The sequence below is a fragment of the Hyposmocoma kahamanoa genome, unplaced genomic scaffold, assembly GCF_003589595.1.
Source record: "Hyposmocoma kahamanoa isolate Upper Pololo Valley unplaced genomic scaffold, ASM358959v1 87, whole genome shotgun sequence".
Lineage (NCBI taxonomy): Eukaryota > Metazoa > Arthropoda > Insecta > Lepidoptera > Cosmopterigidae > Hyposmocoma > Hyposmocoma kahamanoa.
This window is the reverse complement of record NW_020654422.1, coordinates 6,695,242-6,719,394: the sequence shown is the minus strand read 5'-3', so window position 1 is coordinate 6,719,394 and position 24,153 is coordinate 6,695,242. Positions and strand designations below refer to the sequence as shown.

The following is a 24,153-nucleotide window of genomic DNA, read 5'->3' as shown; positions in this document are numbered from 1 at the left end:
GTGACACATTAATTTGGTAACCGGTGCGGGGCGCGACACGGCCGGGCTTTGCGCCGTGATGGCTTTTTCATAACCCTCCGACATCACAAACGCCTGTACATTCTCGTGGATTGCGTTATCGTTGTTAACTTAATCCTCTTAAGTTATTTTACTTTTGTAACTTTTACTAAAACTGCATGCAAATTTTTTCACAATCACATGCTATAACTTCAATACTGTTTTCACAATGAAGTTACTTTTAAAAAAGAAACTTTCTATTTATTTCTATTTTCTGCAAAATTCCATTTCAGAGGTATTTCACACGAAAATTTCGTTGGCGGACTCGTTGCCTCGAATGAGATAACTCTTTGTAGGCTATAAAAAGCTCGTAAACTCTCCCTTTTATACATGTTGCACGAGCATGCTTATGCTTAATATACAATATCGTCTATGAAATAGCGCGCCTACATAGATAGATACGATTCTCGAATGATTTATACAAACTTAGTAGTACCCACCATAGATACAAGAAAAAAGTAGCCACTAAGACATTACAATAATCGCAAATACAACGACAATATTTCAGAGGGAAATACGGTTAATTTCACACACATGATTAACGATTCGCGTTTATAATTTGTCTTTGTTTGTTTTATCAAAAACAATCAAAAATAAGCTGGTGTTCCGGCGGGGGCCGCGGCGACGGAAGCGGTGATTAACGACTCTGCCTCACCGACTTGAAAATGAACCCTATTACTTAACAAACTTTTCGTTTAACCAACGTAACTCTAATTGCCGACTTTCAGCCCGCGCGCGGTCGTTTAGAACCTTATTAGTTTCATTAAGAGTACCTATGAAATAAAACCAAACTTTATGTTCGTTTACTCACGTTCGATGTTTATTGAACAGCTACTCATTCTCGAAAAATCGTATACTAAAAATAAAAAACAAGTGGTACTTAGAACAATACAATATACTTGCAATAAAAGAAAAGAAACACTGAACATTGATTCCTTTTTAATTGCAAATTCTCGTGTCCTATCGTAGTCGCAAATCCAACAACTAAATATTGCGATAGGCATTTAGATACATGTCTAAACTTGTAGATTGTACATACATTTCGTAAGCTATATTGGGTAGATGACTGATCGTCTCAGGAAGAATCCACGGCCCAGATGATATCGCTACGAAGCGTGGTGCCCATGATTCATTATGCAACCGGGTTGCCCGCGTTCCCGCATCATGATGCTTATAACATAATGTCTTTATTTCGATATGAATGCGCACAACTGGCTAAGCCTGGAATACAATGCTTTTATTGCACAAGATAAATCTTTTGTTACAATCGGATTTGTTTTATATGAATATCGAATGAATGGTGGTGATTCAGCTCTCATTGTGCTTGGTTCCAACTTGTGATTACGCTGCAGCCGGTACACACAAAATTACATTGTAAAGTTTAATTGACTACGTACTTTGAACAAACAATTGATATTGTAGGTGTTACGACATAACATTATACGTTGTAATCACATCGTTTTATTAGGTGCGAAAGCTACGAATGATTGTAGTAGGTGTAACATATTACGTAGACAATCTTTGCGAACACGTACAAACATGTTCTTTTTATGATTCCAAATGACGGAACAAACAGTGGTAAGCGACATGCTTTTACATAACAGTTGCAGTGCCACTAAGAGCTTTGACTAAAACTAAGACGTAAAGATCTAAGGAGCTCTACCGCTGCGCCCGTCACCCTGAAACGTAAATTGATAAGTTCCATGTGCCTGTAATTTCACTAGGACTCTAACCTTCAAAACCGGAATGCAGTAAAGCTCACATTAGTGCTTGGCGGTAAAAATAGGTAAGGCTCAAACATAATCTTTATGTTGCGAAGGTACCTTTAGCTTATAGACGAAGTTACTAAATAGGTTCTAAATCTTATAACTGTAAGATATTATAAAAATACAATTTGTAGATAGCTATAGCAGATCCGGTGGCGTGCGCGGGCCGAAGCCTCGAGGGTCAGAGGTAGTTGGCTTCTTACCAAAATGTATCAAAGGATTTATGTGGTGGCGACGAATGCTGCGATAGTATCGGCAGGCGCGCCGTGTTTGCCTACTACTCATGCTATTGTTGTTTTGTGGGAAACCAACTTCGAAAAATATCCCATTGTATGGAATGTTCTATTGAAAATAATAAGAATAGTTATTTATATTTCTTCAAAAGGACACTTAATCTAGGTACAGTACAGTAGGTACAGTACAGAATATGATCATGTAACACAAATGTACACGTACCTAAGTGTTCAATCATTTTAAGGTTATATGTAGTTAGAGAGGTAGGTAGATATGTTAAGCCTGTTACCCAATTTGGTAATCATACAAATTTTGGAACATTGATTGTAATGATGAAATATTATGATGTTTTACTGCCATGATGTTAATTTATTTTTGTGAAAATACTCCACTAATTTGTTATAATTATTGATACAAAATCGAACAAAAGGAAAAATTCCTTCGATCTAACAGGACTCGAACTTGCGTCTGCAGGTACTATGTACATACCATACCTGGGTGACTGCTCTTGGTACTTTTCTTTGTATTCGATCTTTCTTTTAATAATTATAACACACAAGTTTTGGGTTTTTAGGGGTAAGTCTTTGCAATTAATCCTAAAAAGAAAAGTTTTCTAGCGCCCGTCATTTCATTATAATGATCTTAAATCGCTTTTATCACCTTTTGGATTTATAAAGTTCTTAACGGCTTATAAAAAACTTATAAACGAAATAAATGACGGCTTCTCCTTTTATCGCGCCGTAATCAAGCCATCTTCTCGGCAACATTAATAATCCATTCTATTTTGTATCCGTATAAAACGCCAGAATTTTAATAACTCTATTTGGACGATATTCTATATCGAAGAATATAATATAAAATGAACGCATGAAACGAATGAAAAGGAAACGAAACGTTAAATGGGAGACTAGAATTCACATGAGCCCATAAATTTCGAAAATGAACGTCTTCACGCGTCTGTGATCGGGAAAATAAATGGATGCACGATTTTTCGTGTTTCGGTGGGGCGTTAAATTATGCGTTTATCATTTAGGGATGTTAACAGAACGTCCCGCAGGATAAAATTGAAACGACTGGAGCAATGCCAGCCGGAAAGCAACACGCGTACTCGGCTATTACCGCCTTTTGTTAGCACGTTAAAATTTACTTATACATACGTGCATTAAGTTTTATTGGGATTTTTGTTGTTGCCAAAAGATTCTGTATATCTTATTTATATACATTATCATTTTGATGCGTAATTTCTGATGGACTATGGCCTATCTTTTGCCCAGCTTTTAGACAATAACTATTTAAACCACCATATTATATTAATATAATAATTTTACGATGTTTACCACTTTGACATTCAATTATTTTTTGTGAAATTACTCCACTAGTTTGTTAAAATTACGAATACAACGATCGAACACAAAAAAATTCATTCGATCCGGCCTGATTTGAACCAGCTCCTTCACCACACCGTGGCTGACGCTCTTCGAACTAAGCTACTTTTAATTTATTTATTTAATTACTTAATCGAAACAAAACGTCGTCAATTAAGCAAATTACCCACAGTTATTGGACACTAGACCTACGAGCTTGAGACGATGCACAGTCACAATATCGCATAAAGCATCGTTTACATGTTTATCACTTCCGTTGCATAGCCTCGGCATCTGACACCGGTCAATGTGCAGAATGCTTTATTGATAACACTCGCTGACATTTCCCAGAAAGGAGGAGCTACAAAAATAAGTCCTTGCGTAGTGGTTCACCGAATCTCAACGCGTACTATATAAACATCGACTTGCTTGTTTCGAAAGACGCTTCAACTTTGCATAGACAAGAATACTTTTGAATTGAACACTTATAATGTTTTTACAAAAAATATATGAATATCGTAGTATATTCATATATTTTTTGTGATATTACTCTACGAGTTTAGTGTTATTATTGGTACAAAAATGTAACAAACACAAGGAAAAATTCCTTCGATCCAGCTGGATTCGAACCACCACCACCAGGTCGGGCTTACTGCTCTCCCAACTGAGCTGCGGAACGAATCTATTTTTTAACAGTTGCAATGCCACTCAAAGTTTTAAATCGCAACGATCTGAGGAACACCGCCAATGCGCCTGTCACTTAGAGACATAAGTTCATAAGTCCCATGTGCCTGTAATTTCACCAGCACACTTACCCGTCAAATCCGGAACGCAGTAATGCTCACATAACTGCTTGGCGGCAGAAATGGCTCTCTTTCACAAGGAGCTCTACTGCTACTAAAATCAGCAGACCTCAAGAATTTATCTATATGTGCTTGTTGACGATCTCTGTTTTTGGTTTAAAAGGCTTTTTGCCGTGACGCCTTGGAATATGTTTTCGTCACTCAGCCACATATGAATATTATATATGAATGACATAATCGAAACAGTTAGTATAGAGTATACAATAAAAACTGTATTTGCTCATTAAGAATAGCCCCCAGGTTTAATTAATAGAGTATCATTATATTTTATTGGCTTTTCCATGACCCAATCTAATGGTTCGTTCGCTTCTGGTTGTGCGACGCGGTTTCACAGGGTTTAGTAGTTATTCTACTTTATTTGAACCGTTTGTTTCTCGCCAGCTCCCGTTGGACGGGCTCCAACAGTTTTACACAATCATTCCACTCAACTAAGCGTTGCCATAAACACAACCCGGCGGGTATGAATTGCACAAAAAATCTCAAATAATTGCCAATTTATTGTACGTGGTGCCTTTGCTCTTCTCGCAATTGAATGGTCAGCCTGGAATATGTGCTGTTTCAATACTGTTCTACAAAATCTATTGCGTTGGCAGAACTAAATGGAACAACTCGTTTGGGTAGAAAAAATCTCAACTCAATGTACTCGCATTGAGTAATTTTCAGGTAAGTTTACGCAATCGAATTTTGATGGCAATTTTTATTATTTAAGTATTCGAGTACATTATCGTGAAACATTAATTAATATTTTAGGTTATTACACTCGAATTTTAAATTATACTTCATCAAAATATTTCAGAATATTCAAATAATAAAAATTGCCACCGAAATTAGGTAGAGAAAACTAACCTGAAAATTAGCCCAGTGATTATAATTTTATATTAGTAGTACGTGTTGCTGTAACGTGTAAGAAAGTATTTGAATTAAACTTTCAGACTGGAAAATACTTTACATTAATACATTTAAACAGTTAGGTAAGATGAAGTGATGACCGAGTAAGTATGCACATTTTTATCATCTTTCACAGTCATAACGTGGCTGTAAATTGTTAAAAATAACTTTGAAAAAGTGTCTGACTCTACAAACAATGTAACATCATAATTATCACTCTTCGTGGATTAACAATTTCTCTTAGAAAATTAACGTCCGTTCTTTATGTCCCGCCGTAAAATAAAACATCTCATATTTCACCGCTTTTAGAGCCTGTCACCGGTGGAATAAAAATCGAACCTATCCAAAGATAGAGAAGTGTTTACGGACGACAAACAACTAAGTAGATTTACGACTGTCCACGTTGCTCTAAAATATGTAAAGCAAGATAAGTCAACCTCGGAGCTTACAGCTATTGAGAATGTTAGTATTGACAGTAACAGATAGTATCACGTATTGAACGGCCTTTATGGCTGGAGCATTTCTCAGAGTGAGTGTCGCAGTACCCGGGAGTCGAGTCCGGATGGTATGCGGATAGAAGGCCTACATGTCTGTCGAGGAGTGCCTTCTTGTGCATTCAGGGCTGCCGGCATAAGTGTCATGTTACTGCTCTTATCTATTACACAACGGACCCAATATTTGAATAATACAGTCCTCAGCGAGTCAGTCTCTGCTATGCTGCATTAAGTTGATAAATAAAGCAAATAGACATTTCCTGTTTCAGTTGATACTTATATTGTATATACTTATACATATAATTTCATTTGGCAGTATTGGCAGTGTTCGAATTGGTGTAAAAGAAACACACATATATTTCAACTAATAATTAATAAATCATATATATGATTAAAAAGTTGTACAGATTGACTTATCTTGTTCTGATATACTGAAGGCGAAATTATAATATAAATATATAGCTTGACGAGCTGTTCAAGGTACTTAAAAATAAATTCTTATTTATCGCAATATCACTTCGCGATCCCACTCTTCGCAGGCAGACTCTGCCCGCTATTCCATTAAGCTGCTTCCATTACTATTGTTACCTAAATACTTCGTTGTGGTTGCTTACCTTAAAATTAATTACATAAATGATTATATACGTTGGCTACTTGTTTGAATTTTTTTGTGTTTGTGTTTATTTTGTCCACATTTTTGCAAGTGTTCATTGACGAGTGTAAGTGAGATTGAAAAGCTAATCACAGGTTCGGTAGTTCGCACACCTTCTTCCCAGTAATTGAGCTCGAGGCCTATAGATAGAAGTGACTGTACGATGGAAGAGTGATTTACATCGACTAGAACAGTTCAAGCCGCGTCAGTCAATCCGAAGTGCATGTCTGTCAGTTAGATTACATTCGCTCCGTTGGCTGGGTGATCGTTGCCGCGACCCCACTGCAACGTTGTACGACCAATAAAGCTCACTTAATACTGCAAGGAGATCTCTACACGAAGCTGTGCAATATTAGTGTGGGTTTACTCCAAAGAGAACTTACACGAGAAATAATAATGATAACTAAGCTATAACCCACCTCATAACACGAATCTACTAAGGATTTAAACCAAGTCGTTAAATGGCGCAATTTATTGACAATAAGAACATAGCTGTGCATTGAATCTCGAGAAACAATATCTCGCATGTAATGGAGGTGGTAATAAAGTATGTTTTAAACTGGTTAACAAAACTTATCAGTATACATTAACGACTGAAGCATTAGAGTAAAGGCAACACGACATCAATCTGTGAGTGTAAGCTTTTGTTATGGAAATTATGTAATCGTATTCAGACACAGAAGTGACGCAATTGTTTTTGGAAGATAAAGTTTCGTTGTGATGCTAAATAAGGTGTTTGAAGAGTTCCACTCCGGTTGCATATTTTTTAAATGTTTTAATAGAGGTACCGGATATTTAAGTTACGAATAGCGGTTTGCAGGCCTCGCAGTAAATAGGTTTATAAAACGCGATAAGATCAGCTGTCAGAGCGATCGGCGGCTCTCGGCGGCGGACCACACGCCGAGCCAGCGAGCACCCATTGTGGCTTTGGCTCTTGCCTGCCTAACGAACATTAACTACACCCACATCTTAAATATAACTTAATCGCATTAATGGGATGCCATTGAAAAACAAGAGCCATCCGCCTGTACAGATAGTTCATTACGAAATAGACAAATTACTCACGTAGTATTACAAGAACATATCATGTGATTTTATAATATATATCTTCTTATGAAAAGAAGTTTTATAATATCGAGTTCTTAGTTTTTGTACATGTAGGAAATAAACTACTACTACTTACTTTTTCAGAAAAAATATTTTCATTTCCTAGTGATATAGTGCTTTTATTTATTTCTTCTCTTTTCTTTCTAGGTGTAAATAAGCAATAGTAAATACAACATACAAAGTTAAAATACTTTTAAAATCCATTCTTTGGTTTGTGATGTACTTAAGTGTATAAAAGTTTGTAGTCAGCAAACATCGAACGAACAAACAATGAGAGACAGGTGGCAAGATGTTACACGCGGGACGGTTCTCGTTGCCGCCACGAACAAAGGTAAAGTAGGACTATTAGTGAATGGACAGTGATTTAAAAAGACAGGACTTGAATAAATGAGGGTACCATAGCTTGTCCTATAAACTAATAATTTGAAAGTCCATAGACAGTTTATTTAATAGTTAAACAAAAGTACACTAGAACTTTCATTGAAATGCGAGAATGTCGTGAGTTCTGTTTGCCATAGTACAAAAGTACCTCATAAGCAAACCATTATGAAGAAAAGTGATGATGGCATCGCACCTGACAACATGTTAATGACTTTTGTATTTAATTTTAGTGAATGAGAAAATATACATAAGTTGCGGCTATACTTTTCACACTTAAAGACTCTGGACACTTTTACAAATTAGAAACCCTATTTGTCGAAACGTGTATATATATACATACTAACAAGTGAAAAGTCCGCATAGGATTGGCCCATGTATAAACTTAAAAATTAGTGTCTTTGTAATCTATGAACAGAAACGAGATTTCTGTTGTAAGTATATAGCTATTCATTTGTGAAGTTTATTTTGTCATCAGGCAGCCTATTTTTACAGCTAACAATGGCGATAAAAACGTTGTCTGCGGTTTAGTCGTCAGTCGGCAACTAATTACGACCGGACATTGACATACCAACGACAACGTCGTCTCCAATTTCTATAGTCATTCAAAATTAGTTAAAAGTAGATTTACTTATACCGTAGGTTTCTGTTGAAATTGTCCAACTCTACAAAGTAAAACTCTAAAAAGTATTTTAAGTTTGACAATGTATCATTCGTTCATACCTCTAGTGTTCTTAATACACAGAATAGACATCACAAGCGAAAATCCGAGCAAAAACAAAACACAAATTATAATACATAAGTAATAGTTAGAGATGCATGTCCAATCTTTGATAGCCACAAAATTCTTAGCGCACGAGTGTAATGATGTGGCAAAAAAGAACAACATAATAAAACTGTCGAGCTTATACTCCTATTATACTACCTCGTTTATAACTTAATTTAGCCAGATCGCGCGAGGTAGAGTCAATTACCCGCGGGCGCGGACGCGGCTGCGCGGGCGCACGCGGAGCCGGTTTGCATGGACCGCGCCGTAACCCTCCCCGCCTCTGGCGCCTCCCACAACGCGGCTTCATGCACACATCCATGTTTTTTGCTCCAACTTCTTACGGCCCCTTATCCTTGTTATAACGAGGTAGCCGAGTTAGCAACCGGTCTACTAGAACCTTTATTTATTAGTAAAGATATTAAACAATAAATAATCTCGCACTGTATATTTATGCTAATCATCCGTAGTGGATAATTGGAGCGAACTCAATAAACTCCAGGAAAGCAATTATTAACATCAATCCAACAGATAACACTGAATATGTTTAGTTCGTCTTAACCGCAGCTCGTATTAAAATCGTAGTAGACTTACAGACGTCGTAAAACCTTGAATAATAGGAGTAACATTTTTGCTATTATATTATGACTACCATTTATGATCGAAGATCGAAATAGGCAAAGTATATTTACTTGAAGTAAAACACATAGAGTGAATAATACCTCTTCCTTTAAATATCCAGGATTGGACTGCAAAATGCATTCTATGCAGTCCGTGATTACATTTTTGGAAGAAAAACTGTACTGTACTTTGCTAGGTCAATGGTATTTTGTAATTGTAAGTAAAAATATAACTATTTTGTTTAATTTATTTTATGGAATGTCATAGTGTTTTTATTACCATCACACTCTTTTTTTTTTTAAATGCTCCACTAGTTCTGGTTGTCTAGAAAGATCGATAACAACAACCAACTAGTGGAATATTTTAGCCCCGGTAAGCGACCTCGCTATACCATACCGGGGCTAACGCTCCCCAACTGAGCCACGGAACGAGTCAGCAACCTTACGAATTACTCTATGTGCCTGTTGCAGATCTTTGTATTTGGTTTTAACGGCTTTTCTGTCGGAGCGTAGCGCCGCTTTGTTTTAATTTTTAATCATTCCGGGATTTCATAGGGCGGTATCATTCACTCTATGTATATTACTTGTAGTTAAGGTAAAAATCTTCTACCTATTCCGATCTCTTGATTGTTTATAATATATAAACTAATACTGCAAGTATAATAATATAAATAGTTGTTTGGCTCTTACGAGTGGTATTGCTAGTGGACGCTAATCAGGGCCCCATGTCTGCTATATAATTTCAAATTGTCTTAAGTGTGTCTAATCATCGACAGATTGTCATTGACAGGCTTTAGTACTTTTGGTATTCTGCTAAGAGTTAAAAGTAGTAGCTAGCCATCGAGCTACTATTCGACTGCCTTTGCTTTTTTTGGTATTCTGCTATTCAATAGCGAATTGATCGCACGTCTTTTTTTTTATAATATCTAGTGACGGAACGATAAGTCGTGCGCCTGTTGGTAAACTACACGTCTATCCATAACAGTTGCAGTGCCACTCAGAGCTTTAAATCGCAAAATTCTGAGGGACACTGCCACTGCGCCTGTCACCCTGATACGTTGACAAGTCCCATGTGCCTGTATTTTCAGGGAACTACTGTCACCTTACCTATTTACAAGAAGTAATGTGAGCATTATTGCGTTCCAGTATTGAAGGGCTAGAGTCCTGAAATTACAGGCGCATGAGACTTGTCAACTTGCGTCTCAGGGTGACAGGAGTAGTGATCCTGAGATCTTTGCGACTTAAAGCTACGAATGGCGCTGCTAATGCTATGGACAGGCGTGTCGCTTGACACCAGTTAGTACTTGGTAAGTTAGCTGATATATTAGTAATTAAGGTGGTTTTTAAAATAACGCACGTTGAAACCAATATAGTCACCAATCAAAAAATCTGTATTTTCCAAAAAAGTCGTTGAAGTTTCGGAAAATAAGTTTAAATTTGAATACTCCAAATTGTATTCGTTTAGTGATGATATTGGTTTAAATGTGCTATATTACAATGTTGTATTTTATAGTAAAGATAAAGATTTTGACATTGAAACAATCGAAAAGATAAAATTATTCAAAAATTACGTATTTTGTGACATCGTAATGTTTTTGTGGCAGTAGAACCCATTCTGAAAGAGTTCGTTCAAGGAAGTATTGCTGCCAATCAGTAATGTGAGCATTGTAATGATTTCAAGAGTAACAAACTAAATCGTGATTGGAATTGCATTGTAAAGAAATTGAGATTGAGATTGAATTCAAGAGTCAGCGCGCAGCAGGTTTGAAAGGTAAGTGTGTGCTTAAATGAGCCAAACAACAAATATTTTCTTAAAAACTTAAAGAAATACTAATAAATAAAAGCTATTATAATGTAAAAGGTTTTTTAGAACATGAAATTCCTGGTACCTGAGTTTTGTTAACTAGTTGTAAACATACTTGTTTAAATTTAGTTTTAGTTACAATAGAAAAAGTACAAATTATAAAAACATTAAATTATATAAAACTGTTGATAGATATTTAATTAATTACATATTAAGTAAAAGTAACAAAGATGACTCTCTTGTACTATTTGCTGTGCCCTATTCCGGGTTCATGATTTAATGTACATTATGTTATGGTATGCAAATAAATGAGAATAAAGAATAAATTACAGGCAAACGGGACTTGTCAACGGTGACGGGCGCTGAGCCAGTGCCCCTCAGACCTTTACAGTCTTACCACAAAAACGTTTAAGCAGTTGTTCACCAGATGTTTAGAAAAAGTTGTACCATAAATTCGCGCCTAACCATTGTTTTGGGATGGGCAGCGGTTGGACATTGTTTAAATTTAAACCACTGCCAGATGTTAGTTTAACGCGTGTTTTAGCCATTGCTACAGATCACCAATACTCAAGGGTCATTGCAAGCTACCGTTTACTGTTGTGTTTTATTTCTCTTTTCGTTTATTTGTGGTGATTATTATGGATGTCTTCAATTTTATTGATTCTATTGACATGGGCGACGTGGATTATATGGATATGTTTCGAAACAGAATACATCGTGAGCGAATTAATCCATTTGAGTATTACGATGAAAAGAAATTTCGGAAAAGGTATAGTTCAATCTTCGGACCATAACATAGTGATTGTAAAGAAAGAAAGAAAGTGAACATGAAAGAAAGTTTCGATTTTGTAGAATATAGACGTCCACGAATGCAGAGTTGACAGGTGCCTTCTACATTAATAGGAAATATTGCAAGAAGAAATTTCATACAATAACATTTTTGATATAACAAATTTATTAATAAAATTTGGACAAAATTATGCCATTTTTTCATCATTCAACAATAATATTTCAAATTCCTTTTTCTCCAACTTTTTTTTCTTCATTTCTTTTTCGATCATCAATACTTCAGTTAGTAGCTTGTGTCTTACATCCTAGTGACACAATTCTTATGTTTGGTATTTTATTTTCAATTTGTGGAGTACAAATTCTCCCATAATTTCGGTGTTTTCGGTTCTTTAACTTCATTGTTTGTTTGTAAAATAGTACTTTTTGGGTTAATCTGAAATAAATAGGCAGGGCTTTTTTAAGTTTAGTAAATTATGTGCAAACATAAAATAAGATATTTACGAATTACTCTCTCAACTTTGCGTTTTTTACTTCCTCCTTTCTATGGCATGCTTTGTTTTTGTGCTATATTGTTAATAAGACGTTTGGGTAGTAGTTTACGTGCCATTCCGGAATATTTACGAATTATTATTTTAAATGCCGAAATAAAAATCTGTAGCTAAAAAATAGTACAACTGCATTAGCTCCTCATCATTTATTTAGTAACAAATACTTATTCAACAAATGCTGGTTTATCTATTTGTTCAACTGAGTCCTAATTGAACAAAAGAGAACCGAGAGCTAATTACAACTTACTAGAATCCGTAGCAATATTTAACTATTTATGATGTCGTCTTAGAGTGCATTGATATGCAATTTCTATGTATTTTATCAGGGCGAAAATTTCCAAAAGGGAACTTACTTTCATAATTTCGTGGTATTTAATTCCCATGTGTAGGATGACACACTCGCGTTTTTATCCAGTTTTGATACTATTTACCGATTTAAATACGAAACGCACGAGAAAAGGCGAAAGTTTTTTAAAAGAAACCAACGATCACTAACATTACACGCACTATCAGTCCTCTCTTAGGTTCAGGTAAAAACTACGTTCCGTTACGCTTTACCCATTAACAAAACAGGCTATAAGGTAAAAAAAAAAAAAACCTTTTAACAAATTCTTGCATTGTATTGTACAACTTGCAAATTATTTTATATTATTTTATGACAAAACATTGCTAGTTATTTTAAAATTATTAACCCTTTCAGACCTGAATTATTTTTTTGTGTCCAATGAATCTAAAAAAAATCGTGTAGCTAGACTAGGGTAAAAAGACAAAAGAAAAAATAATGAAAAATATCCTAGCTGTCAACTTTTCAAGAAAAAATAGTTTTTCTTTTTGTGTACAAATGTGCACATTCGTCCTACGTAATGACAAGACTAGTGTATAAGGATGTTTCACTGAAATTATAAAATGTTTAATTTATAAATGTTTTTATTAGGAAATATTAATTATTTTTATAAAATTAACAAAACTAGAGTACAATCCTTATAATAATTAACAAAAAATAGATATCTTCTTTGGGATAGGTAAATAATTGGCACATAGGTAAATCAGTCATTCGCCCCATTCAAGCAGCATGTTTCATTTTACGTATGAAATGCTAAGAAACAGTTTTTGTCTTTGGTAAGGCAAAGGTGAACTTTGCATTTTATACATTTAATTCGGGTTCTTCCCTTGCATCCCACCATTTTGCACCGTGTCCCAAGTCCCTCATCATGTGCAGGGAAATGCCCAACACCGTCTCTTGCTATATCCGCTACAGGGCGAACCTCTCCTGGTCTTCTTGGAATAATTTGCGGTATTGGGCTACTGCCACTGGGCCGTCCTCTTTTACCGATGGTAATTTTATTCCTCAACACCAGACTTTCAGCCAGCTGACGACGAAAGTGAAGCAACTTGAGTTGTTTATTCTTCGGTATGCCTAGCAACTCATTGTCAATTTGGTACTCTCGGTATGCCTGCACTACAGCTAAATCAGAAGCATGAAATATCATGCGAAGGGTCCATTTTTTTGACTTGATGAAAGTCCTGTAGTAGCTCATAAGTTGATCTAACAGATCAACTCCTCCCATTGCGTGATTGTATTTCCTGACCACTTCGGGGCGTTCGACCTCTATAAATCTCTTCTCTTTTTTACACCACCTTTTGACTAAGTCTTTTTCACCAATACCAGCAAAATTAGAAGCAAGATGGGTAATTTTATTATCGAGCCACTTGACCACAGTTACATCTTCGTCATAACTACTTACTTCTTGAGAAAATCCTCGAGGCTTTTTATTCATTTCTTTATCGCTTAGTAGCGATGGGTTGGCGAATCTATTGATACGAGCTGTGCATGCAGCCATAATGCCTTTTCGTTTCATAATTTGCAATAAATGATATGACGAAAAGTAGTTGTCAAAGTACAGCTCGTGGCCCTTGCTTTCTCCAATTCTCTTTGTGAGATGAAGCACAATAGCTGCACCATATCCAATTTTTTTTGTCAAATTATTATCAAGTTCTGGACTAGAGCTTTGATAAAGTACAAAATCATAGGCTTGCCCATGTTTACCACATAAAAAAAATATCTTGAGCCCCCATGGACAAGGTTTACCCTTTATATACTGCTTGGCAACATGTTTCCCAGTAAAAGGAACTATCTGCTCATCTACGCAAAGTTCTTTTTCAAGTGGTAACTCCAAACTTCGATTCCTAACAGCATCAAATATTGGCCGAACTTTGTAAAATGCTTCTTTGCAACCAGCTGGTATTCTTGTATTATCAACAAGGTGTAAATTATTACGTAGTTCAAAAAAGCGATCCCGTGCCATATTCTCTGAGAACAAGGGAATGTTGATGCCGGTTTCCCAGTACATTTTCAAGCAAGGGTAGCTAAATATACCAGTAGCTAAATGTAACCCAAATAAAATTTCTAATTCTTGTGCAGTAGTAGGTTTAAACCTGAGTTTATTTGAATGTATTGCGTATAAGTTGGTCATTTCAGCCATAATTTCAAATAATTGTTTTGGCACGTACCGAAAGTAATAATCCACTGGGGCTTCAACTGTAGGGTCAACTGACATTGGTGGTAGCCAATCTGATGAAATAGTATTTAGGAGTTCCCTGTGTCTCCACCTAATGTTCAGTTTAGGCGTAATGTTCTGAAGTAGATTTTCATGAGAGGATTCCATTTCTGTTGTCGGTGGTACTTTGGGAACCACTTCATCGCAGGTGTCAGTAACTTCTGGATCATTCGTTCCAATCCACGATGAGCTGGGCCCTTCATCATCGTCAGTGTCGGGTGGGAATATCTCCCGTTGGTTTTGATTGATGACATCTGCACCAACTCGGACAGACCGCAGCTCCCTTTCAGATGTAAATCCAAACGGTTCTTCGTCATCAGACGATAGCTCCAAATCGGAAAGATCTCCTTCATATAGGGCTTTCAAGGCGTCCGGTGAAAACATATCGGTGTTATTTTATCTGAAAATGTAAAAAAAAATCTTATCTCAATATATAGTATCAATAACATCAAAATAAATAGTTAAAAACATAATCAAAACTGATTTTTCAAATACAGCTTGAATACTTCAACAACCGTAAAAACATCGTTTACGCCTAATGTGTACATTTGTGTACAAATATAATAATTGTGATAATTGGTACAAAAATAGAATAACAAAGTCAAATTACATGTTACGTATGACCTTAGGAATATAACACATCAATTCATATTTTTGTAGTGCGTATATTTCGCTATTTCCTACTTTTTAGAAATAAAAATGATGAGCTTACCTACAAAGCTCCAACTTCGGTCAGCCACTGGTCGAAACTTGTCGAAAAAGTCACAAAAAATGCTAAGAGATGGCGTCAGTAGTGTCATTTTTTGTAGTTTATAATGTGGACGTATGGATACAACAGTTCTCAATTGCAATTGTTGCGAAATAAATACCAAAAAAAATTTTTATATCTTATGTGTACATTTGTGTACGCCAGGTCTGAAAGGGTTAATAAACCACTGTTGGATCTGCGTAAAATAGAAAAGATGGGGACAAACGGCGAATGACTGAATGAATGAATTCTAGTGCTGCCATAGATGAATATTATTTCTGTGTTTATACTTTGTCTACAAAGACTGGCGTTAAACATGGTTTTGTGGTACGACACGTTAAACACTGTTTTAAACAATGTTTAAAGACTTAGTCACTGACTAAGTAAACGCATGTTAAAACGGTGATTATTAAATCTTTTGTAGTAAGACTGTTACGATTTAATCTCTAAATGGCACTGCGACTATTATGGACAGGCGTGTCGTTTACCACCAGACGCATGATTTGTTCGTCCCGTTACTTAGTATAATAAAAAAACCTTGCTATGAAATTTTCGGGTTGGTAGATATATGAATTCCGTACGGGAACTAATTTACAAATAAAATCAAATAGTTAATTAGTAATCCATTATTATCAAAAGGCAAAACGAAAGCTCAAAGTGCAATGATTCTATCTTTGGAATGGCGATGTGATACGACGCAAGAATTTTAATAGGTGCGTTTTTTCTCAGCGCGTCACTGTGGAATGCTTGTTACTTGCTAATGACGCAGAGCCGCCCCTTTACAAGGCTATATTGCCGCGTTATTGTGAAATGTAGTAGACCTACAGTAGGTCAACTGTCAGAGTCACTCAACTTATCCAATTGGCATCTCCAATTGGGCACGATCCTCTCTTGAGAAAGGGTTTAGAGTTAGTTTACGTAAAGTTAGATTCACTGTCCAATACAAGTTACCCATTTATGACAAAACATACGGAAATATTACAGTTAATAATTATAATATTTACTCCTATATTTATACAACATAATTTTTACGAAAAGGCTTTTTTTTATAACATTTAATGATGGGACGAACAAGTGGTGCGCCTGATATTAAGATACACGCCTGTCCATACGTTGCAGTACCACTCAGAGTTTTAAATCGCAAAGATCTGAGGGGCACTGCCACTACGCCCGTCACCCTGAGACGTAAGTTAACAAGTCCCATGTGCCTGTAATTTAACCAGCACCCTTACCCTTCAAAGCCGCAACGCACTAATGCTGACATTACTGCTTGGCGGCAGAAATAGGTAAGGTGGCAGTACTTCCCTGGACGAACTCTTTCACAAGCAGCTCTGCTGCTAAGGTTTCGTGTTTACAAATTTATAATACTGGCACAGTTAGCTGAACAAAAAAAAAGTAGGAATATAAAATGGTTGTATATTTAATTAAATAAGAATTAGATTCAAAGTATCACTAAAATTAACATCTTTTGACATCGATTTAGTACAGCTGCACAAAAAAAATCGAAATTAAACAAAACGTATATTTTACAATTGGTCACAAAGTAGAAAATACTGAAAATTAAAAAATTGTTACTGTTTAACATCAGACATTATTAAATAAAAAACTTAACTAAAGTTTAACGAAAATAAAAAACCGAACGCAAAATTAGTCAATAAATCTGTATTAGTAGGAAATTAAAACAAATAACAGAAAAAAAATTTAAAAAGCCGAACACGCTTTTGAAAAAACACTATTATATTCGGGTGTTACAGTGTTCCGCTATGTGCCGGTGTGTGTATATTTACGGTCAAGGCCTACTTTGAAAAGAATCACAAAAGCCTAAACATGTTGTGTAATGTGATATATAATATTGGGATATCTGTTCGCGCCGGTAACACCACTGGGCGACTGAGGGGGCTGCGCGGGAATGCGGTGTAGAAACGTCAGTGAGAAGAAAAAAATGTGACATTACTTGCTATGGCTACGGACCCAGTGCGACAGTTATTTTTGATATATATTTAAAATTAATTCCTTGTAATCAAAGTACAGAATATACAGTGTTAAAACCGTTAAAAACATCAATTCATTGTGTCGTTCAGTCCTGAACATCAAATAGACAATTTTTCAAACAATATCTATTTTGAATAGTACAGTTAGGCATAAAACCGTCGCCCTGTTATCTTTAGTAGGTTTCTTAACATTATACGGTATTAGTTTTATCATTTGTCAGTAAAAGCATCTTTACTGAGCCTACATATAGTTCATAGAAGATTGCAGCTCTTCCGCGAAGTTTATTTTACTGTCTAAAATTAAATATTTAACTCGGCATATAAATGTCCTCAGCACCGACAGTCGAGTGTATAAATAGAGCATTAGCGTTTTCAATCTTAGTACAATAACTTGGTTTTATTCACAGACCACATGTTTTATTCTTATATTATATTATTTCAGAAATATTGTCTTTTATGAGAAACTACATTAAGAATATACCAAATGTCTCTAAAAATGATATTGAACCAATGGATCATTACGTATTTGTTGTACGCATTAAGTTAATTTAAAGAAATTTAAACATCATTTTTATTTTTAGTAAACAATTTTTAAATATTTTTTTATTTTTATCTTTTTAAAATATCTTTTACAGTTCATTGTAGTTAATTTCACAGTTGCAGTGCCATTCAGCAGAGCTATAATCGCCAAGATCTGTGTGACACTGTCATTACGTCCGTTACCCTGAGACACAAAGTTCACAAGTCATGATGTGCCTGTAAATTTACCAGCACCTTTACACTTTAAAACTGGAGCTCAATTATGCTCACATTATTGCTTCACGGCAGAAATAGGAAACGTGGCAATACTTCCCCGGACAAAATCCTTCACAATGAGTTCTACCGCTACCAAATTGAAAAATGACTGTCTAAAAGTACGCTACTGAAACGGTGTTAAAAGTATTTGAGTACTAGAGATTATTTTTAGTATTCTTGTTAAAGACACATGTTGGCACCTATCTCGTTGCTATACCAAACAATGCCCTGTTAAAAATTACAAAATTTGTTTAGAATTTTGAAAACTTATCAAGGTTGAATTTAACTTTAAATTGTTAAATATAACCAATCAAATTCAATTTTTGAACTGAACGAGGAGAAGAATTAAGAAATAATTCGCACTATTTACTCGCGACTAAGCATTACTGAATGTTTCATGAAATAGTACTACGAATTAAGAATACCAACTAGCAAGTACAAATATACTAAATTCAATAACAATACGTTAAATTGGTGGTAGTAAATCAAGTTTCTCTTAATCTCGCTAGTGTCCAAGCGCCCGACGATATACAGATAAAACTTTGCACTACTGCTGTATTGACACTAAACAAAACTTTCCAAAGTTATTTGTCCACGTTGAAGAATATCAGTTACGTTTGGAAATGTTGGTAAAGTAGTTAATGAAGATAAGCTAGAGATTTAGTTATATTTATTTAGTACTTACGAAAGCATGGACCATAAATTTTACTTTACACTCTTAAATCTAAACACTTTGGCCTGAGTGTCTCAACTTCTCTAATTGTAATCTATTCACCATTACAAAGTATAATACGAACATGTGGAGAAAGTTTACAAAAAATGGATACAGTTTGTTGAAAGTAAATCATTTTCGTAGCTGTAGAGCACTTTGTCCAGGAAAGTGCTACCATCTTACCCATTACTGCCACCAAGCAGTAAAGTGAGCATTACAGCGTTCCGGTTTTAAAGGGTAAGGGCGCTGGTGAAATTACCGGCACATGGGACTTGTCGATTCATGTCTCAGGGTAACGGGCAAAGTGGCAGATCCCCTTACATCGTTGCGATTAAAAGCTCTGAGTGGCACGGCAACTGCTATGGACAAGCGTATCGCTTACCATTAGGCGCACAATTTGTTCGTCCCGTCATTTAGTATCATAAAAAAATAGTTAAATGTCTAACAAATTTAAAAAAAAATAATTACGGTAGGCCGTTGTTATAGATATTTCTTCTGGGGCAAAGATCGGCAAGTAATTGGATGTAGCTTCATCGGTCCAACCAATTTATTCACAGATTTTTTCCTCCGTCAGATTTCATTATAATTTTATGTACCTACTTTTCTCCCCATTTGAACTTCAAATTGGAACGTTTAAAATAACAAGCATACCTTATGGGATGTCATTATTGACAACTTTGAGTTATATTTATTATTTGGTGATAGTTTTATCGGAGCTAGATGAGACACGTCACACAACTCCAACCAACCAATGAAGCGATTTTCACCAAAATGAGACTTTCTTTTTATGTACACAATAGATTTAACTACAATACGGTTATGTATGGCTAAATTATAAATTTTAATGAGATTTATAGAAATCTTTTAGTTTTTATTTTGTTTAACAAATTTAAGTACAAACCAATACCAGTATTTATTAAGAATTTTAGAAATATCTTTGATATAGCGCTAAAATTCGCAGGTAAAACATATGGTGATTTATATAGTATTTGTATTTTTCGTGGCTATGTATCTTAGATACCTCTGTTTCACTTACAAGTACATGTTTGAAATTTTAGTTCCACAGAAAATCTTAAATACCCTTATCATACTAAAAATATATCGCAGGCCTAAATATATCTCACAAGGGTGAGTCATTTCTGTTATACTTATGAATTTTTGGTACAGTTTTGTAGAAAAGTAATTCATTTTGTCTCTAATTTCCTCCGAAAAAGCCGATTGGGTAATGAACTATATCATAGTTATTACGATAAACCTTATTATGAATAGTCGTAGACTTTGTTATCTTTATCAGATAGTAAATATAAAAGTCGTTAACCTGTTCCGTTCATGTCACCTTGTTGAGCTGTCAACGTTTTTAATATAGAATAATAATTGGCTAACGTAAAGGGCAAGAGTTCATTTTGGTTTAGACATCGACAAGACAAAGCGTGCGGTGACTCACCTCTGTGGTGCCTGATGCGATGATGCGTGACGGGCCTGCAGCACGGCTGCTCCTGGTATGCCGTCCAGGAGTCGGACAAGGCCGCCGCCACCACGCTCCACAATACCAGCATCGAGCGCCGGATGCCCATCTTGCTGCTCCTGTTCTCTCCAGCACCGCCCTATTGCTTCCAGTGCATCCACCCACCACCTGCCGTCTCTCCTTAATCTCTATTGCTAGTTCTTTTCAAACTACATCACCAACCTTAACATTATCGTCTGACAATGCAAGTATTGTTATGCCCATGTCAATAAACAATTCCCAAAAACTTCAACAATGTTTATCTGTTTACATTATCCACACCTAATACGAAACTCGGAGATTACTGTTCCGCTGGAATCATGCAAGCTGTGTAGACTTTTAGCGATTAATCACGAACCGAAACGCGAGCTTGTTATCTCATATCGAGTTTTAATCTGTTCGTGGGGGTTTGTTTTCGGCTCGCCAGATTTATTAGTTCGGAAAGAATCGTCGCGATCGTCGATCGTAAAGTCGACGGCGGGCGACCGGCATAGCGTGCGCTTTCGGCATCGCAGCAACGAGAACTGACTGAGCCTCGTAGATACTGACGGGCCGCTTGATGCCGGCACACTGACTCTACCCATAGGCTTATGCTCTCTGCCTCGCTCCCTACTCGCTAGACAAGGACGAAACGTACATGAAAGCACGATCTACAAATCTCCAACCGAATGAAGAAGCTCGCTCACTACACTCATACGAAGAAAAGTTGTAAGTTTAAAAAGTTAAGATTATTGCGCCGATTCGAGCCGTTAGGAAGTTGCGTGGGGGGAGGTCGACGCAGTGACCCTCGCGTTCCGGACATATTGTAACGAAGGGGATGCTCTCTATAAAACATACTAAATTTACCTAATTTATGTTTTCGTTAGGATACGCACGAAAAACTTTTATGTTTGTAAGCACGCAAGAGGAAGTTAGCAGTTTATATTTCTTTGTGTATGTTTTATAATAAGTAGTCTAGTATGTATTAGTCACGGTAGGCGTATGCTCATAAACTAAATACCAAATTCTAAACTAGTCATCGTGCCGTTTAACGAGTTCCTAATTTATTTATAGTTTTGCCATCAGCGAGCTAATTTAGATAAATATGTGGAGCAGAATACTAGCTAATGATCGTGATTTATGTCTATATTGGCTTTTATGGAAACGCCTTAAGGATAGTCAATATATATATATATATAAAAATTTCATAAAACACGATGCAATTATTAACACTACACTACACCTATCTGACACGATAATCACACATAAAAGGGATTTAGAGTTTGTTAACCCCAAAAACATCTGTCAACGTTTTTTAGACGAAGATACGAGTATTCCTTTCTTCTCAGTAAGTCAGCCAATTTATAACAACGTGCTAAAAATTACACGTAAATGCAAGTAAATACGATCAGTCTAATAAGTTTGCGGAATAAATACTTTGGTACTCGCGAAGTCGAACTGGCACTAACCGCGACTGAGGACAGTCGAGTTGGCTTTATCAATTACTCAACCTCTTAGCTGGAGGACTCCTGCCCTCTGTAATCCGCGAGTGCCACTCTCGCCCCTCTAATCTCACCTAACTCAGTTACGACAATCCCTTCGGCGTAAATTGATAATTTTATTCATTTACTTACTAGATGTTTCTAATTGGCTCCTTTATTTGCTTTTGATTAAACAACTGACTGATTATTGAAATGACGTTTGTCAATATCTATAAAATTGATAGCTGCTAATTAATGAATAGTTGACTCCGTAGAATCACCACACACATTTAGCGCGTAAAATCTCAAAAATAATGCAGTATTTTTTCAGAAGTCCGGTCGGTAATTTACTTTTTTATCTAATTGTGGTCTAATTTGAAAATAAAAAAATAGTCGATTGTCATTTTTTTCAATCATTAGTTTTAATTTCCTACAAATACTGGTTTGTCGAGTAATTCGAGGTTGATTTTGTGTTCTTGTAAATTACATAAACTTAAGTTGAGTATTAATTAACTTTTTATTGAATTGATATTCAATTATTTTTTGTGAAATTACTTCACTAGTTTGTTATAATTATTAATACAAAGATCGAACACACAGAAAAAACACTCAGAAAAAATTCCTACCTAACACTAAACTTCCTAAACTAAACTTCCTAAAAACTAAAAGTTGGTATAGCGTCTGGCACGGTATGCAAGAAGACGTCGGTTCGAATCCGACCGGATCGAAGGAATTTTTTCTGAGTGTTTTTTCTGAGTGTTCGATCTTTGTATTAATAATTTTAAGATGAGTAGTTTTTTATTTATAAAAGTTTGATTTTATCAATGTTAAACTGTCGCAATATTTAAATTTATATCTGTTTCTGTTTTGTCACAAATACTAACAAAAATTCATTTGTTGTGAAAAAATATTTCATATTTATATATGAAATGATTTTAATATAACTGTTTTATTGGCAATAATTAGTGGGATCCAATTTTTAGGTTCTCGCGATTGTTACACATGGGAAATGAAACTAGTGTTTTCGGATGTAAATCGCGTAAAACTTTCAAACAATTCATCCGATGTCAGCCGTGACCACGGTTTCTGAAATAGGCCTGAAACGTTGGTTTGTTTGAAAAAAAATATATATACGCGATTTAGAACCTATAAAACTCGTTTCATTTTCTACATTTTTTTTAATTACCTCCAATTTAATAATATATAATTTCAAGTCAGTAAAAATATGAAAGTCAGCCACGCAAAGGCTACTTTTTCAACTCGGAATAACATTCATAAGAAGGATGGAGAGATCTTTAACGTTGCGGCCCCATTTTCATCAGTTCTTCAAGTTTTTCAATAAAAACTTTCCACGGCATTCGATTTACATACGGTATGGATTCATTTATTTCCCGAAAGATTTTTCGCGTAAAAGCCGGTTTCGGTATCCATTTAAGGAGAAAGGTCGCGCACTTCACCGTCTTCCATTTCACCCGACATCCACACCTTTGCCACTTCAATTACAATATCTCCAATGCCATGATATTATTTTCTTAACGCCGCGCTTTGTTGAATATCCTTATTAATTATATTGTTACTTCTGCACTAATTGAAACTTTTGTTATAAAGTACTAAATATAATACAAAGTAAGTATCGATGCATCCAGCTTACATGTTATGAATTTAATTTGGTTTGTGGTGGGTTCAGCATGTGTGCATTGCCGTCCAGCGAACCAATGTAGCCTAGTATAATGTAGGCTAGTATAATGAGAACTTTTGTGCCGAGCACGATACAGGGCGGGATTTTTTTCAGGTTAGGAATTGTTGAAAAAATGTCTAGCAAATTCCGTTTTTTTGTATAGTATTGCCGAAGATCAGTGCTAATCTTTAGACTGTAAATTTGACCATTTCATATGAAATTTGTTAAGCTATGAAATGAATAAATTATTTGTTTCAGCAGGCCTAAAACAATCCGGCTTAGCTGTGAAACGATAAACAATGGTGGCCGATCGCCTGCACTGCATTCTATGTTCGTGTAATAGATAATAACATCATATATATAATACTTTATTTTCC

The 24,153-nt window shown here is 35.7% G+C and overlaps 1 protein-coding gene across 1 annotated transcript in view; it reads right to left on the bottom strand.

The window, feature by feature from the left end:
• LOC113235131 (semaphorin-2A-like) overlaps positions 1 to 21,201 on the bottom strand; it is a 61,007-nt gene extending 39,806 nt beyond the window's left edge. The window contains exon 1 of the mRNA XM_026470722.1: positions 20,579 to 21,201. Within this exon, the coding sequence (XP_026326507.1) occupies positions 20,579 to 20,708 (130 nt within the window). The 5' untranslated portion in view covers positions 20,709 to 21,201. The remainder of the gene's footprint in view (positions 1 to 20,578) is intronic.
• Positions 21,202 to 24,153: the final 2,952 nt, after the last annotated feature.